The 17,172-nt window shown below is 46.4% G+C and overlaps 1 protein-coding gene across 1 annotated transcript in view; it reads right to left on the reverse strand.

The window, feature by feature from the left end:
- Window positions 1–17,172, reverse strand: part of LOC143768150 (uncharacterized) — a 94,149-nt gene that overhangs the window by 29,266 nt on the left and 47,711 nt on the right. Inside the window, exons 8-12 of the mRNA XM_077256837.1 lie at window positions 7,434–7,479; window positions 2,201–2,350; window positions 1,892–2,071; window positions 1,694–1,817; window positions 1,521–1,615 (exon numbers count right to left, since the gene is read on the reverse strand). Coding sequence (XP_077112952.1) covers window positions 1,521–1,615; window positions 1,694–1,817; window positions 1,892–2,071; window positions 2,201–2,350; window positions 7,434–7,479 — 595 coding nt within the window. The remainder of the gene's footprint in view (window positions 1–1,520; window positions 1,616–1,693; window positions 1,818–1,891; window positions 2,072–2,200; window positions 2,351–7,433; window positions 7,480–17,172) is intronic.

A 17,172-nucleotide genomic window follows, 5' to 3' on the forward strand; every position in this document is an offset into this window, starting at 1 on the left:
CTTTATATGGTTAAGATCTGAGGACTGTGAAGGCGAGAACACAAGGAAAACTCACTGTTATATTCCTGGTGAAAAGATGTGCAAAATAGTGGAACCCCATGCAATGAATTGCTGTATGACATAAAGCTTTACTTGTGGTACTGCAGGATATATTGTACTTACAGGACACTGATACAAAGTTCTGTGATTATATGGTTAATGCTATGGTATATTGTAGTCAATTAAATTATTGTATTAAGTTTTGGAGTGTAGACAGCTGGGCAGGTAAGAGTTACAGAGGGTCAGGCCTGCAGCTGGGCAGGTGAGGGTTACAGAGGGTCAGCCCTGCAGCTGGGCAGGGGAGAGTTACAGAGGGTCAGCCCTGCAGTTGAGCAGGGGAGAGTTACAGAGGGTCAGCCCTGCAGTTGGGCAGGGGAGAGTTACAGAGGGTCAGCCCTGCAGTTGGGCAGGGGAGTTACAGAGGGTCAGCCCTGCAGTTGGGCAGGGGAGAGTTACAGAGGGTCAGCCCTACAGCTGGGCATGGGAGAGTTACAGAGAGTTTCAGCCCTGCAGCTAACCAGGGGAGAGCTGTAGAGGGTCAGTCCTGCAGATGGGAAGGGGAGAGTTACAGAGGGTCAGCCCTGCAGTTGGGCAGGGGAGTTACAGAGGGTCAGCCCTGCAGTTGGGCAGGGGAGAGTTACAGAGGGTAAGCCCTACAGCTGGGCAGGGGAGAGTTACAGAGGGTAAGCCCTGCAGCTAACAAGGGGAGAGCTGCAGAGGGTCAGCCCTGCAGTTGGACAGGGCTGATTTACAGAGGGTCAGTCCTGCAGATGGGAAGGGGAGAGTTACAGAGGGTCAGCCCTGTGGTTGGGCAGGGGAGTTACAGAGGGTCAGCCCTGCAGTTGGGCAGGGGAGAGTTACAGAGAGTCAGCCCTGCAGTTGGGCAGGGGAGAGTTACAGAAGGTCATCCCTGGAGCTGGGCAGGGGAGAGTTACAGAGGGTCAGCCCTGCAGCTGGGCAGGGGAGAGTTACAGAGGGTCAACCCTGCAGCTGGGCAGAGGAAAGTTACAGAGGGTCAGCCCTGCAGATAGAAACATCTCCCAAGACTCCGCTAAGTGGCTCACTGTACATACAATAAACAATAACTTTGTATGTGGGGTTCTGTAGAGTAAGGTTGTGCAGCATCTACTGCTATGTGTTAGGTCTTGAGACATGATATAAGGTATGAAGACAAATCTGGAAAAAAGGAGAGGTTTACTCTATAAATAGACCCCTGGGTGCTGTTACAGTTCAATGGTTGACAGTTGAAGGAAAAAGTAGTTCAAAGTAATTCAGATTGCTCAATGTTCCCATTTTGAAAACTGGTCACTCCAATTTATGCAGCACTCTGCGATCATGTGTCTAATAAGTTTCAGGTGGGAGTGTGAAATAAATTACCGTTCCATTTATAAAACTGGTGGATAAAACTAGGCTGAACACATGACCTTCACAGCCTTCTGCACATCATAGGGAAGATCTCATGACACCTTCTCTCCATCTACCTGATGATCCTGAGGAACATCGAGATCTTCTTGTTTACATTCCTGTGGAAGAAGAGGACGGGAACATCTCTCTGGTGTCCTCTCACTAGATAGAACTGGAGGAAACAAATACATGGACTGAATTCATTCTTTACATACAGATAATTATAGGCCGTGGTATTTAGTCCTATTACCTGGTGATGTGAGGGGCTGGGGAACTTCCATCAGGACGTCCTTGTACAGATCTTTGTGTCCTTCTAAATACTCCCACTCCTCCATGGAGAAATGGACGCTTGCATCCTGACACCTTATAGGAACCTGACACATACAACAATACCGTCATCACCCCGCTCCCTCCATAGCGTTACTGTATAATGTCCCAGCAGTGTCACCTCTCCAGTCAGCAGCTCAATCATCTTGTAGGCGAGTTCTAGGATCTTCTGGTCATTGATGTCCTCATGTATCAGGGGGTGAGGTGGAGGCCCCGTGATTGGGCTCAGGGGTCTTGCCCATCCCTCAGACACAGGGGCCTGACAGCGCTCACTAGAGGTCTTCTTCACTACTGTGTAATCCTGGTTATGGAGAGACACATTAATAAATCTCACTACAGACATTTCCAGAGTCCTCACCTCTCCAGTTCTGTCCATCTGTTATTCCCATAGATAAGAATGATGTAATGTGACGTCATCAGAATCTCTCACCTCTCCAGTAAGCCGGAAGAGGATCTCTAGGGTGAGGTGTAATATCCTCTCCGCCATCTTGTCCCTGTCCCTCTCCATCCTTGTAGGGTCACTCAGTAGAATTCTCTTATATAGAAGATCTCCACTGAGAGGATCCGATATTGTAGGGACCTGAATGGGGAAAAGATGACGATGTAACATCATAAAGATCCCATGTAAGAAACCTCCAGAGCTGTTACCGGTGTCACATGATCACTACATCCAGTCATGGCCCCGTCCTGCCCACGGTATAACACACAGTCCAATTATAGTAAATTATACTGTGTATACAGTGAAGAGCAATAGGGTAACAATGTTTTAAACTTTTGACTTTCAGGCTCCATATCTCACCATCCACTACTGCTTTGATTGTGACACTACCATCATTTTATAGGCAATCATCTTGGCTATCTCATTCATAAATTTGATTTGCAGCTCTTTAGCATATGATTAGTCATGCAAATTCCTCTCAGGTCACTGCAGTGCTACTGTTTTGCTCCTGCAGGTGGAAAAATATTTTTGTTCCTGAATACTACAAAATACAACCTGTTCTCACAATCCCTAATAGCTCAGTGTATTATATGTTGATTTCCAAGTGAAAAGTCATTGGTTCGAATTGAAGAGCAACCACAAAGACGATTTCCCAAGAAAAGAGAAACAGCATCATCCAGCTCATTGATAGCGGTCTCTTGGCCAAGAAAATTGCCAAACTGCGTCATGTGAGTGTCATGACAATTGGAAAAATACTAAAGTCCGTCCATCCATTCAAAAGTCAATAGGTGGATATCCAGGCAAAATTTCCAAGTCAACAACAGGTCTATCAGTTTTGGTGCGGCAAACACATCAGTGTAAGTGGCTCGTATGCTTCATATCAGTGAGATCACAGACATTGATGCAAGCAGCGTGCGACGCACATTTAACAAATCTGGAATGGTGGCTCAAAAAAAGGGGAAGATGCCTCATCTTCAATATTGTCATAAGAAAAGTCAGTTCAAGTTTGCAAACAAGTACGAAAAGAGGACATTAGTGATGAGCGAGAGTGCACGTTACTTAAGATTTCCGAGCATGCTCGGGTGTCCTCCGAGTAGTTTGGCGTGCTCGTAGTTTATGTTTATGTTGCCGCAGCTGTATGATTTGCGGCTGCCAGACAGCCTGAATGCTTGTGGAGATTCCCTAACAAACAGGCAATCCCTGCATGTGTTCAGGTTGTCTAACAGCCGCAAATCATGCAGCTGCGGGGACACAAACATAATCTACGAACACGCCCAAGATACTCTGAGAACACCCGAGCATGCTAGGAAATCTCAAGTAGCGAGCATACTCGCTCATCACTAGTGGACATATAAAGATTTGAAAAAGGCGTTTGGAGCGATGACACAAATGTTAATAGACTAGGCTCTGATGGGTGCAAATAGGTCTGAAAAAAGTGAGGGAAAAAGGGTCTAACGGATTGAGAAATTGAAGAAAATGTCAAGTTCCTTGGAGGAAGCCTGATGATATGGGGTTGTTTCACAGTCAAATGCATTAGATATTTGACCAGGATTGAAGGTGGTCTCAATTCTGACCTATATGTGAGTATCCTAAAAGATGAGTTACTTTGGACACTCGAGTACTATAAGTATGAAAAGGACAACACAGTGTTCGAACAGGGCAACAACCCGAAGAATATGTCAAGATTGGTGAAGAAATAGTTCAATGACAGTGAAGTAGAGGTGCTGGTATGGCCCCTACGGTCCCCAGACCTTAACCCAATTGAACACTTGTGGGTAGAATTGAAGAAAAAAAACTGTATACGTACCCAAGTGAGTCATCCAGTATGCACCAACTTTGGGAACGTGTAGAAGAAAACTGAAATCAAATTCGGTCAACACATGTTTGAATCTGACTGAGAATTGACCAGAAGGATTCAGTCAGTGATGAAAGCAAAAGGTGGATTTAAAAAATACTAACAAAATTATAAAAACTGACATTTAAATATTTAGGAGCAAAATAGTAACAATGCAGTGACATGACAGGAATCTGCATAACTAATCGTACGCTAAATAGTTGCAAGTCAAATTTAAGTATGAGATAGCCAAGATGATTGTCTGTAAAATGATGGTAGTCTCACATTCAAAGCAGAAGTGGATAATGAGATATGGAGCATGAAAGTAAATAATTCAAAACATTGCTACCCTTTTGATCTTCACTGTATATATTAGTGACAAGGTCACTGGTAAAGCACTGGAGGGGAGATATGTATTACTGAGGATGTTAGCCTTACTGATATGAACCTGGGGAAAATGATCCAGCACTCTAAGTGCTGAGAGCAGTTAATCGGCCGTTTTACGGCTTGGTTTTTTTTTTTATGAACAGCTGAAAAGTAGGTGTGAGACTGTTAACCATATCTCCACCCCAGGGGGGGTTAGAAAGTAATTCAGTGTTCGGTGTGCCTGGAGATGAGAGCTCCAGAGCTGTGTTTTATGGTAAAGAGAGCTGAACCGTGCTGTTTACCCTGAGTGGGCGGATCCCCGCAGCCACATAGACTGTTGCAACACCCCAGGTAGCCAAGTGTTACAGTGATGTTGCCTTCCTTTCGGGGAGGGTGATATCATGCTCAGAGGCAATGGAATTCCCTTTATCAGGTAAGGCACTCACATGCAACATATTCCAAATCCAGACCAGGAGGGGGAGCTCAGGACCCGGATTCAGGGGGCTTCCCTCAAATATGGATATAGGTCCTAATCTGGAGGAGGAGTTAGCCAGGCTGATAGAGACACAGAAGGAGAAGGAAGTCTGAGAGGCCCAGCAGCTACGTGGGAGCTGCAGCCTCTGGAAGGAGAAAGACCCGAAGGGTTGTATGTGGTGGAGCTTCAGAGGAAAGGAGCAGAGGAGAGGAACAGGGCTCAGAGGGGAACTGTGACCGGGCACCCTCATAGCCAAAGCGCAATACTGGGTACCGTGAGCTCGAGGCTATAGTGGAACTGTACGACACTTGGCAAAACCGGAGGGCTCAGAACTTTAAGTGAACGACCCGCACCACACCCGAGATACAGCAGCACCTGAGGAGCCCGGGGCATGATAGAGTCCCTGTAAAACGGCTCAAGCTGCCCGTCATGCAGTTACCTATCCCAGGACAGGGGAAAAGAGGACTTTGCCAGGAAGCTTCAGGCAGCAGGGACCTCACATAGAACGGCGCTAGTTGGAAAGGCTCACGGACCTAAACTGGAAAAGGGATTCTCCCACTGCCTCCGAGCCGCATCACCATCCGTGCCTGGTACCCTGGACTGTGGCCTTCCAACTACAGTAAACCAGGTAAAGATTTACAACTTGTGTCCTTTACTTATTGCCCGGCATACACCATCATCGCCTTACACTCTAGGACCCCTTGGGGACCCCATTTCACCTGTGGGAAGCGTTACCATCTTTGCTGCAACAACATCCCCAGAGGACCCCTTTAAAGCAGCGTCGGTCCTACTATTGACCGAACACCACAGATGGCGTCACGAGACTCACTTACAATATCCCTTTAAAGACAATTCCCCTTTTATTGGGTGCCCAGGGCCACAGACCGGGTCGCATCCCCCCTTAAGAGAGACTAGACACGGTGTCGAGTACCCCACTGCCCTGGTAGCTCGCTCCGCTGTCCTATGTTACCTTTACACTGGTTTATGCTGTACCTTTTTAAATAGACCAGTGGAAGATGAGAAACGTTTCTGTGTCTACCTCTGTGAGCAGCTGAGTGAGCCAATCAACCAATATGTATCTGTAATGCTAGTGCATATCTCCTATGTGTAGCTCTGTAGGCTGAGGATTTGGCACCATGTACTGCAGATTCTTAGAACTTGAGGAAATATATTAGGTGTGCAGAAAAATCTGCAATAAATAGAGAGCTTTAATCTACAAATATACCCTTGGGTGCTGTTAGAGTTTAGATGTAGATTGAGAGTAGAAGAAAGAAGTCGTTTAACATCATTCAGATTTCTCAATCTTCCCATTCGGAAATACAATCACACAGACTAATGTCTACCAAGTTTCAGATGGAAATGTGAAAATGTCTCTATTTAATTGGCCACTCAGTGTATAATACTGGTAGATAAAACCAGACAGAACAAAAGACCTTCACAGCTTGTAGACATCATAGAGATCTCATGACACCTTCTTTCCATCTACCTGATGATCCTGAGGAACATTGGGATCTTCTTGTTTACAGTCCTGTGGAAGAAGAGGACGGGGACATCTCTCTGGTGTTGTCCTCTCACTGGATAGAACTGGAGGAAACACATACAGGGACTGAATTAATTCTCTACATACAGATAATTATAGGCCGTGTGTATTTAGTCCTGTCTATTACCTGGTGATGTGAGGGTCTGGGGAACCTCCATCATGACGTCCTTGTACAGATCTTTGTGTTCTTCTAAATACTCCCACTCCTCCATAGAGAAATAGACGGCGACATCCTGACACCTTATAGGAACCTGACACATACAATGATACCGTCATCCCCCGATCCCTCCATAGCGTTACTGTATAATATCCCAGCATTCCCAGCAGTGTCACCTCTCCAGTCAGCAGCTCAATCATCTTGTAGGTGAGTTCTAGGGTCTTCTGGTCATTGATGTCCTCATGTATCAGGGGGTGAGGTGGAGGCCCCGTGATCGGGCTCAGGGGTCTTCCCCATCCCTCAGACACAGGGTCCTGACAGCGCTCACTAGAGGTCTTCTTCACTACTGTGTAATCCTGGTTATGGAGAGACGCATTAATAAACCTCACTACAGACATTTCCAGAGTCCTCACCTCTCCAGTTCTGTAAATCTGTTATTCCCATAGATAAGAATGATGTAATGTGACGTCATCAGAATCTCTCACCTCTCCAGTAAGCCGGAAGAGGATCTCTAGGGTGAGGTGTAATATCCTCTCCGCCATCTTGTCCCTGTCCCTATCCATCCTTGTAGGGTCACTCAGGAGAATTCTCTTATATAGATCTTCACTGAGAGGATCCGATATTGTAGGGACCTGAATGGGAAAAAGATGATGTAACATCATAAAGATCCCATGTAAGAAACCTCCGGAGCTGTTACCGGCGTCACATGATCACTACATCCAGTCATGGCCCCGTCCTGACCCCGGTATAACACACAGTCCATTATAGTCACATACAGAGATTTACCACAGGCTCAGCACTGAGGGGGTTAATGTCCCCTGCACCCAGTAATGGGGAATCTCCAGCACCTACCTCCACCTGCAGAGCCGCACACCACATATATGGCTGTGGCGGAATCCTAGAGGGTGATAAGATCTGCTAATTCCATCCACCAGGATTCAGTCATGTTCTCTTATCACACACGGTCCGTTCCTCTCATTCTCGGTGCCACCATTACCTGACACTCAGCTCCTCCAGCTTCAGCTCTTACATGTGGGGCCGGCTGTACCCTAATGTGCAGAGTCCCGGTGCCCCCCAGGACTGAGTCCTGTCCCCTCTATCACACAGTCCCTGCCCCCCCATTACCGCTCACCAGTGCAGACTTCTCCCCTCAGCTCTTACATGTGGTGCCGGCTGTACCCTAATGTGCAGGGTCCCGGTGCCCCCCAGGACTGAGTCCTGTCCCCTCTATCACACAGTCCCTGCCCCCCCATTACCGCTCACCAGTGCAGACTTCTCCCCTCAGCTCTTACATGTGGGGCCGGCTGTACCCTAATGTGCAGAGTCCCGGTGCCCCCCAGGACTGAGTCCTGTCCCCTCTATCACACAGTCCCTGCCCCCCCATTACCGCTCACCAGTGCAGACTTCTCCCCTCAGCTCTTACATGTGGCGCCGGCTGTACCCTAATGTGCAGGGTCCCGGTGCCCCCCAGGACTGAGTCCTGTCCCCTCTATCACACAGTCCCTGCCCCCCCATTACCGCTCACCAGTGCAGACTTCTCCCCTCAGCTCTTACATGTGGGGCCGGCTGTACCCTAATGTGCAGAGTCCCGGTGCCCCCCAGGACTGAGTCCTGTCCCCTCTATCACACAGTCCCTGCTCCCCCATTACCGCTCACCAGTGCAGACTTCTCCCTTCAGCTCTTACATGTGGCGCCGGCTGTACCCTAATGTGCAGGGTCCGGTGCCCCCCAGGACTGAGTCCTGTCCCCTCTATCACACAGTCCCTGCTCCCCCATTACCGCTCACCAGTGCAGACTTCTCCCTTCAGCTCTTACATGTGGCGCCGGCTGTACCCTAATGTGCAGGGTCCCGGTGCCCCCCAGGACTGAGTCCTGTCCCCTCTATCACACAGTCCCTGCCCCCCATTACCGCTCACCAGTGCAGACTTCTCCCCTCAGCTCTTACATGTGGAGCCGGCTGTACCCTAATGTGCAGAGTCCCGGTGCCCCCCAGGACTGAGTCCTGCCCCCTCTATCACACAGTCCCTGCTCCCCCATTACCGCTCACCAGTGCAGACTTCTCCCCTCAGCTCTTACATGTGGAGCCGGCTGTACCCTAATGTGCAGAGTCCCGGTGCCCCCCAGGACTGAGTCCTGTCCCCTCTATCACACAGTCCCTGCCCCCCCATTACCGCTCACCAGTGCAGACTTCTCCCCTCAGCTCTTACATGTGGAGCCGGCTGTACCCTAATGTGCAGAGTCCCGGTGCCCCCCAGGACTGAGTCCTGCCCCCTCTATCACACAGTCCCTGCTCCCCCATTACCGCTCACCAGTGCAGACTTCTCCCCTCAGCTCTTACATGTGGAGCCGGCTGTACCCTAATGTGCAGAGTCCCGGTGCCCCCCAGGACTGAGTCCTGTCCCCTCTATCACACAGTCCCTGCCCCCCCATTACCGCTCACCAGTGCAGACTTCTCCCTTCAGCTCTTACATGTGGAGCCGGCTGTACCCTAATGTGCAGAGTCCCGGTGCCCCCCAGGACTGAGTCCTGTCCCCTCTATCACACAGTCCCTGCCCCCCCATTACCGCTCACCAGTGCAGACTTCTCCCTTCAGCTCTTACATGTGGAGCCGGCTGTACCCTAATGTGCAGAGTCCCGGTGCCCCCCAGGACTGAGTCCTGTCCCCTCTATCACACAGTCCCTGCTCCCCCATTACCGCTCACCAGTGCAGACTTCTCCCTTCAGCTCTTACATGTCGCTGCTTCTTCCTAGTCCTACACAGAAAACCCTTCACTTCCTACAAGCCTCCATCCTCCTCCTCCTTCCCCCATGTGACTGATCACATGACTGTGACATCATCACAGGTCCTGGAAGCAGAACTCCACAGGGTCACAGAATAGAGAGAGGGAGAATCTCTGCTCAGCTCTGGGTAAATGTTTCTTCCCCTCTAGCGCCCCCTGTGGCCACAGACATTTCCCACGTGTTTCTGCCCCAGCAGGAGGAGATGTCGGAGGGGACATGAGGGCAGTGAGGGGCATTCAGCAGACCCCCGAGACTGCAGGGCAGAGACCCAAACCCGGACTGTCCGCTGTATCCGGGACGGTTGGGACCTATGGAGTTATTTGTGTTCCTCATTCACAGTCGGAGCAGATAGAACTTTCTCATGTCCCAGAATCTTCTCTATACGACCTCTGGCTTTCTGTGTCTGTAAGGCCGTGGTCACACGGTGCAGAAATAATGTTTTGTTTTCTGCAGGATCCGCACTGAGCTGCATAATAACAATCTCCTTTAATTATTGCATTTTTGCTGCAGTTTTTTGCAGTGTAACCCCTTTACGACTTTTGACATACATGTAAATCAATTTGTGCCGTGTCGCTGTGCCCTCATCTTTCCACACAGTGATGGCTGATTTAATATAGAGTTCAAAATATTGAACTCTACTAATAACAGCACAAAAATACATCAACATAACCACCGGAAGTACAGAACTACATTACCAGAACCACCATCAGTACAGAAACACATCACAAGAACCCCTATTGAATGCAGAAAAATATGGCTTCAAGGATCCTATAAAAACTGAAGCTCGTAGTAAAAATATTCAAAATAGTTAGCAATAGTATAAATGCCAATTACTAAGGACCCTGCGGTCTGTAACGGGTCTGCTAGACTATTCTCCCCCCTCCATGGGGTTGTGACAGTTATGCTTGTTTCCTATTTTTACAATAAACTTCAGTTTTTATAGGATCCTTGAAGCCAGATTTTTTTTTTGCATTCGATTCGTATTCCTGCTGCACTGCTGGTTTTCCTGTCTTTGGATTCTTTTATGGGTGGGCTGACTTATTTTTGCATTTTCTACAAGAACCTCTATTGGTACAGAAATACATCACCAAAACCACCACCAGTGCAGAAATGCATAACCAGAATCACCAGCAGTACAGGAATACGTCACCATAACCATCATCAGAACATAAATATATCACCTGAACCACCATCAGTACATGAATTAAGCACCAGAACTACCATCAGTACATGGTACATCTATTGAAATATCAGTTCATCCCTATATACAGTTGTATTGCATGAACCTACAACTCCCAGTATCTCCATAACAGTACGGAGATACTGGGAGTTGTTATTATCAGCCATCTTCCGACTACAGACCTTTCAGGAACCACAGTATTGATGGGTAGTCAGTATCACAAATAAACATTTACATTCAGGCACCTTGTAGATGACATTTCTGATTAGAGTCATTCTCTTTCTTTTCTTCTTCATCTTGTCAAGATGCCTTGGTGATTTTTCACATCCACAGTTTGTCTCTGCAGACTTCCATCTTCTCTGTCCTTCTGCAGCACATCCTGACACCCTTAAAAATAGCAGTGCAATTATAATGACCCTGAATAAAAATATCTTCCCTACATTGTGCTACTGAATACATAATTGATCTTGACTGTGCCCTCCACACAAAATATGACCCACACATTGTCCCTTTTATGATACATACCCTCAAGACTTCCCTCTCCTTTCCATACTGGACCCCCTCTTCACACAGTCCTCTCATACTGTAGTCTGCCTATACTGCCTAGTCTCTATATTGTGCCCCCTCATTAAACTCCACCTCAATGGCATACTGTCCCCTCTTTATAGCCCTACCATATACAATACAGTCTCCCATGTATGTCTCTTCACATATTTACCTCATCGCTCTCCATACTGTATCTTCACAAATCCTTTGCACTCCCCATATTGTTTCTGCACCCAGTTTCCCCATTGCTCCTCATACTGTTACTTCCTACATTTCCTACTCCATCCACATATTATCTTCTCGCACATTTTCCAATTCCCCGTTCACCATACTGTTTCCTCGTGTATTACTCCCCCTCACTCTCGATACTGTCTCCTCATACATATCCTCATACTGTTTCTGCACCCATTCCCTCCTTACTCATCATACTGTTTCCTCTCACATTCTACACTCTCTATACTGTCTCCTCACATATTCCCTGTCGTCTATACTGTCTCCTCATACATTCCCCCTCACTCTCCATACTGTCTCCTCATACATCCCTCTACACTGTGTCCACACCCATCCTCCCACGCTCCTCATACTGTTTCTAGACTGTGTTCTCATACATTTCCCCTCCACGCAACCGGTTTCTAAAGCCATTTCCCCTTTTCCATACTGTTTTTCTCTTTACACAACCATTCCCCTCCTGCTCCCCATATTTTTTCCACAACCAATCGTTCCACTCCCCGTATTGTTTCCACATAGTTATACATCTTATTACTTCTACCCAAGTGCATGACCTTACATTTATCCCCATTAAAGCTCATTTGCCATTTATCAGCCCAAGCTTCTAGTTTACATAAATCATCCTGTAATATAAAATTGTCCTCCCCTGTATTGGTTACCCTGCAGAGTTTAGTGTCATCTGCAAATATTGAAATTCTACTCTGAATGCCCCCTACAAGGTCATTAATAAATATGTTAAAAAGAGGGCCCAATACTGACCCCTGTGGTACCCCACTGCTAACCGCGACCCAGTCCGAGTGTGCTCCATTAATAACCACCCTTTCTTTCCTATCCCTGAGCCAGCTCTCAATCCACTTACACATATTTTCCCCTATCCCCATTATTCTCATTTTATGTAACAACCTTTTGTGTGGCACCGTATCAAAAGGTTTTGAAAAGTCCATATACACTACACCCACTGGGCTCCCTTGGTCCAGTCCGGAACTTACCTCTTCATAGAAGCTGATCAAATTAGTCTGACATGAACGGTCCCTAGTAAACCCGTGCTGATACTGGGTCATGAGGTTATTCCTCTTCAGATACTCCAGTATAGCATCCCTTAGAATGCCCTCCAGGATTTTACCCACAGTAGAGGTTAAGCTTACTGGCCTATAATTACCGAGTTCAGTTTTTGTCCCCTTTTTGAATATTGGCACCACATTTGTTATACGCCAGTCCTGTGGTACAGACCCTGTTATTATGGAGTCTTTAAGATTAAAAATAATGGTCTATCAATGACTGTACTTAATTCCTGCAGTACTCGGGGGTGTATCCCATCCGGGCCCGGAGATTTGTCAATTTTAGTGATTTTTACACGCTGCCATACTTCCTGCTGGTGACAGTTAATGGGGAATTTTTGTTATCATTGATCATATTGTCTGCCATGGGATTTTCTTTTGTAAATACTGATGAAAAAAGTCATTTAGCATATTGGCTTTTTCCTCATCCACCATTTCACCCAGACTATTTTTAAGGGGGCCAACACGATAATTTATTTATGTAGTTAAAGAATATTTTTGGATTATTTTTACTCTCTCTCTGCCAATGAGTCTCTCTGTCTCAATCTTTGCTGCCTTGATTTGCTTTTTACAGAATTTATAAAAAATTTTGTATTTATTTAATGCCTCCTCACTACCTACTTCCTTTAATTCTCTAAATGCTTTCTTTTTGTCACTTATTGCGCCCCTTACAGCTCTATTTAGCCATATTGGTTTCCTCCTATTTCCAGTATGCTTATACCCATACGGTATATACTGTGCACAGGTCCTATCCAGGATGCTAATAAACGTCTCCCATTTTCTTTGTGTATTTTTATGTCTCAGGATATCGTCCCAGTTAATTGCACCAAGATCCTCTCTCATCCGTTGGAAATTTGCCCTCCTGAAGTTTAGTGTCCTTGTAACCCCTCTATTACACATCTTATTAAAGGATACATGAAAACGTATTATTTTGTGATCACTATTCCCCAAGTGACCCCCAACCCTGATATTTGCTATGCGGTCTGGCCTGTTGGTTAATATTAGGTCTAGCAGTGCCCCCCCTTCTTGTTGGGTCCTGAACCAGTTGTGAAAGGTAATTGTCTCTCATAGTTGTCAAAAAAACGATTACCTTTGCTGGAACTGCAGATTTCTGTTCCCCAATCTATTTCAGGGTAGTTGAAGTCCCCCATAATAATGAGTTCTCCTTGAGTCGCAGCATCATCTATTTGCTTTACGAGGATATTCTCCATTGCTTCCAGTATTTTTGGAGATTTATAACAAACCCCTTCTAGCCATTTTCTCCCCCAGCACAGCTGCACCTTCCCCATTGAGGTGCAGCCCGTCACTAGCATAGAGCCTGTAGCCAACTGAGAAGTCGGCCCAGTTCTGCAGGAACCCAAACCCCTCCTTCCTACACCAATTCTTGAGCCACTTATTAACCTCCCTAATCTCCCTTTGCCTCTCTGGCGTGGCACGTGGTACAGGCAGTATTTCGGAAAATACCAGGTTGGAGGTCCTTGCTTTCAGCTTGCAGCCTAATTCCCTGAAATCATCTTTAAGGACCTTCCACCTACCTCTAACTTTGTCATTTGTGCCAATGTGCACCATGACCGCTGGGTCCTCACCAGCCCTTCCCAGTAATCTGTTCACCCAATCAGCGATGTGTCGGACTCGAGCACCAGGTAGGCAGCACACCGTTCGATGATCCCTGTCTTTGTGATAGATTGCCCTATCTGTTCCCCTAATAATTGAGTCCCCCACTACCAGCACCTGTCTGGCCTGCCCTGCTCTCCTATTTCCCTCCTTACTGGAGCAGTCACTCCTCCGGCTTTCAGAGGACATGCCTGGCTGCAGCAGTGTTACCCCTGTACTGGCACCCCCCTCATCTGCCAACTTAGCAAACTTATTGGGGTGTGCCAGGTCAGGACTAGCCTCCCTGGCACTCTTCCCTCTACCCCGCTTCCTAACTGTCACCCAGCTTGCTACTTCACTGTCCTGCAGTTCCATCCTACCATCCCCCCCTCATCTATCCCATTGAACGTCTGCTCAGTGAGCAGAAGACTCCTCTCCATATTGTCTATGGATCTCAGTGTTGCCAGCTGCACATTTAGATCCAGAATCTGGGCTTCCAAATGCTCAACATGCTCACATCTCGCACAGCAGTATGCACCCTCGACCGGCTGATCAAGGACTGCATACATGTGGCAAGGTGTGCACTGGATGGCATTAACAATAGTGGAGCACATTTGCTAATGGGGATTGCACCACACAGAAACGTTAAATAAAAAATAAATGCAAAGTATTAATAAAAAACAGACAGCAATTCCTCCCTTGGGAACTCCCTGATTCCAAAGTCACTGAATCACAAGTCACACTTACCGCCGTTCACATTCGCTATGCTGAAGACTTATAGAGATTTTTTTTTCTCTATTTCCCCTCAACAGCAATCCACCTTGCTGTTCAAATGCACTTCCAAAAAGGACTTGAGCCCCAAACAGCTGCCCCTTATAAACCCTTAATTATGAGCCCCCACCCTAAGTTAACCCCTTGTGAATATAGCTACTCCCAATTCAGCAACTCACACCAATTCACACAGGTTTTTGTTAAAGGCTTTCCAAATACCTCTTCACTGAATCACAAGTCACACTTACCGCCTTTCACACTTACGCTCAGGTCACACTCAGCTCGTTCACACTCGCTATGCTGAAGATTTATGGATTTTTTTTTCTCTATTTCCCCTCACCAGCAATCCACCTTGCTGTTCAAATGCACTTCCAAAAATGTTGAAGATAACCCTGGAGTCTGACTGTCATTGTGTGGTGTTGTGTGGTGTTGTGTGGTGTTGAAAGAAAAGGAACCCCGGCAGTGTGGAATGGACCCTGACTTACAAGTGTAAGGACTGTAATGCGTTAATGTGATGGAGGGCAAGGGTGTGCCAGTACTGCCACACTCAGCCATGACTACCTCCCTGGCCTCCGTTTCATCAGCACTGTCTCTCTCGGGCTCACATGACATAGTTGCAACGCGATACTAGCAGTCAAAACAGCGTCCCCTTTACTCTCTCCTCTTTTGGATAAAACAGATATCCAAAAGAAGTCAGAGCTGGGGCTGCTGTCTCACTCCATCCAGATGTCAGCTACATATGAAGGAGGGAAGAGCGAAGCAGCCACTGACTGGCTACAAGGATCTTGTGACAGAACAATGTACTGTGAGCCCCGGAAGAGCCAGTGCTCACATCACTCACTGTAGGGGAGTGTAGCTGCTATACCTGACAGGTTCCCTTTAAGCAATAAATGAATATAGTTAAAAACACAAAGTTTTGCAAGCATATATGTAGCACCTAAGTGTAAAAAGTATGAAAATGGTTTATTCTACTCCTCTTTGATCCACATGATCTGATATCAGGCGATGTGAGACTCTACTGTAAATGATCAGGACAACTCTTTGTTTCTTAACTTGTCTCATACAGTAATGTAATGTCAATATTGGCAGACCATGTGGCCTATAAGGTGCCTGTGAGCCACGGGTTGGAATGGGGACCCTGTGCTGAACGACTAACCCTGGTGTCTCAATTCCAATGGTATTTGCATCCTCCAGCTATATATACAGTTGCATATAATGCTGGAACATGTAACAATCAGATTATTGCCCCACCATTTAGCCAGTGTGTCTCAGTTCTGGTGTGGCTGGTGCGATCATCGTTCCTTCTGCTTGGAGCCTAAGTCCACACACACTACATAATGGTGCAGCACAATTTTATTGTGTCTGTGCATTTTTCTTCAAGGGGAAGAGGAACACCAAATTGTATTGGGGAGCACGGTGGTTGCCTCAAACTGTATTGGGAGGTACAGAGAGCCAATTATGCTTTATTGGAGAGCTGAGTAGTGGATTCATATCAAATTGGGGAACACAGTGAGGACATCATATTGTAGTAGGTAGAAGATAGTGGCCACTGTGGCAGCCTCATAACTTATTAGGGGCATATGAGGGTCATGATGGAAGGAAATCATATGATGTAAGACTGAAGGGGCTTAATATTGTATAGGAAAACATTGTGGGAGGATCAAACTATGTGGCAGGCCATCCTGGGGGTGTCATACCATGAACACAAAATGAAAGGTATTTTTTAGTTGGTGGAACACAAAAGGACATCCCTTATTTTGTTTGCAAAATACATTTCTTCCTTGTGAATTATATTCTTCATGAACCCACTAAATAGTTGTTTGGGAGTGAGGAGTTTCTAATTCAGAATTTTGATTTGGGATCCCATAATTTCTATGAGTGCCCCTGGTCACATCAAATTATCAGGTCACCCTATCAATTGGATGATGAAAAAAGCAGGTATTGGATGATATGATGACCTTAGCAACCGTCCTGATCATGTATAGAAGCAGCTCTCCATTGTGAATATGAAATTGGATGGAAAAAAGCGTCACTGGACAACCTTTTTGAGCAGCCGTGGTCATGTAAATGTAAAATATATTATACACACTGTTCATGTATAATAATAATTTTATTTCTATAGCATCAACATATTCCACAGCACTTTACATTTTAGAGAGGACTAGTACAGACAATAAAACACATTACATGATAACAATAATCACATAAATCAACAGATACCAAAGGGAATGAGGGCCCTGCTCGCAAGCTTACAGTCTATGAGGAAATAGGTGAGACACGAAAGGTGGATGGTAACAATTGCTTCTATTGTATGGTCCAGCCATCAATGTAATAAATAGGGTGTTCATGTAATGCTGCATGAACCGGTAAACAACCAGTATGTGTACAGATACAGAGGGCTATTAAATTCATAAATGGAGTGAGAACAGATGAT

Source organism: Ranitomeya variabilis, chromosome 4, assembly GCF_051348905.1.
Source record: "Ranitomeya variabilis isolate aRanVar5 chromosome 4, aRanVar5.hap1, whole genome shotgun sequence".
Classification (NCBI taxonomy): Eukaryota; Metazoa; Chordata; class Amphibia; order Anura; family Dendrobatidae; genus Ranitomeya; species Ranitomeya variabilis.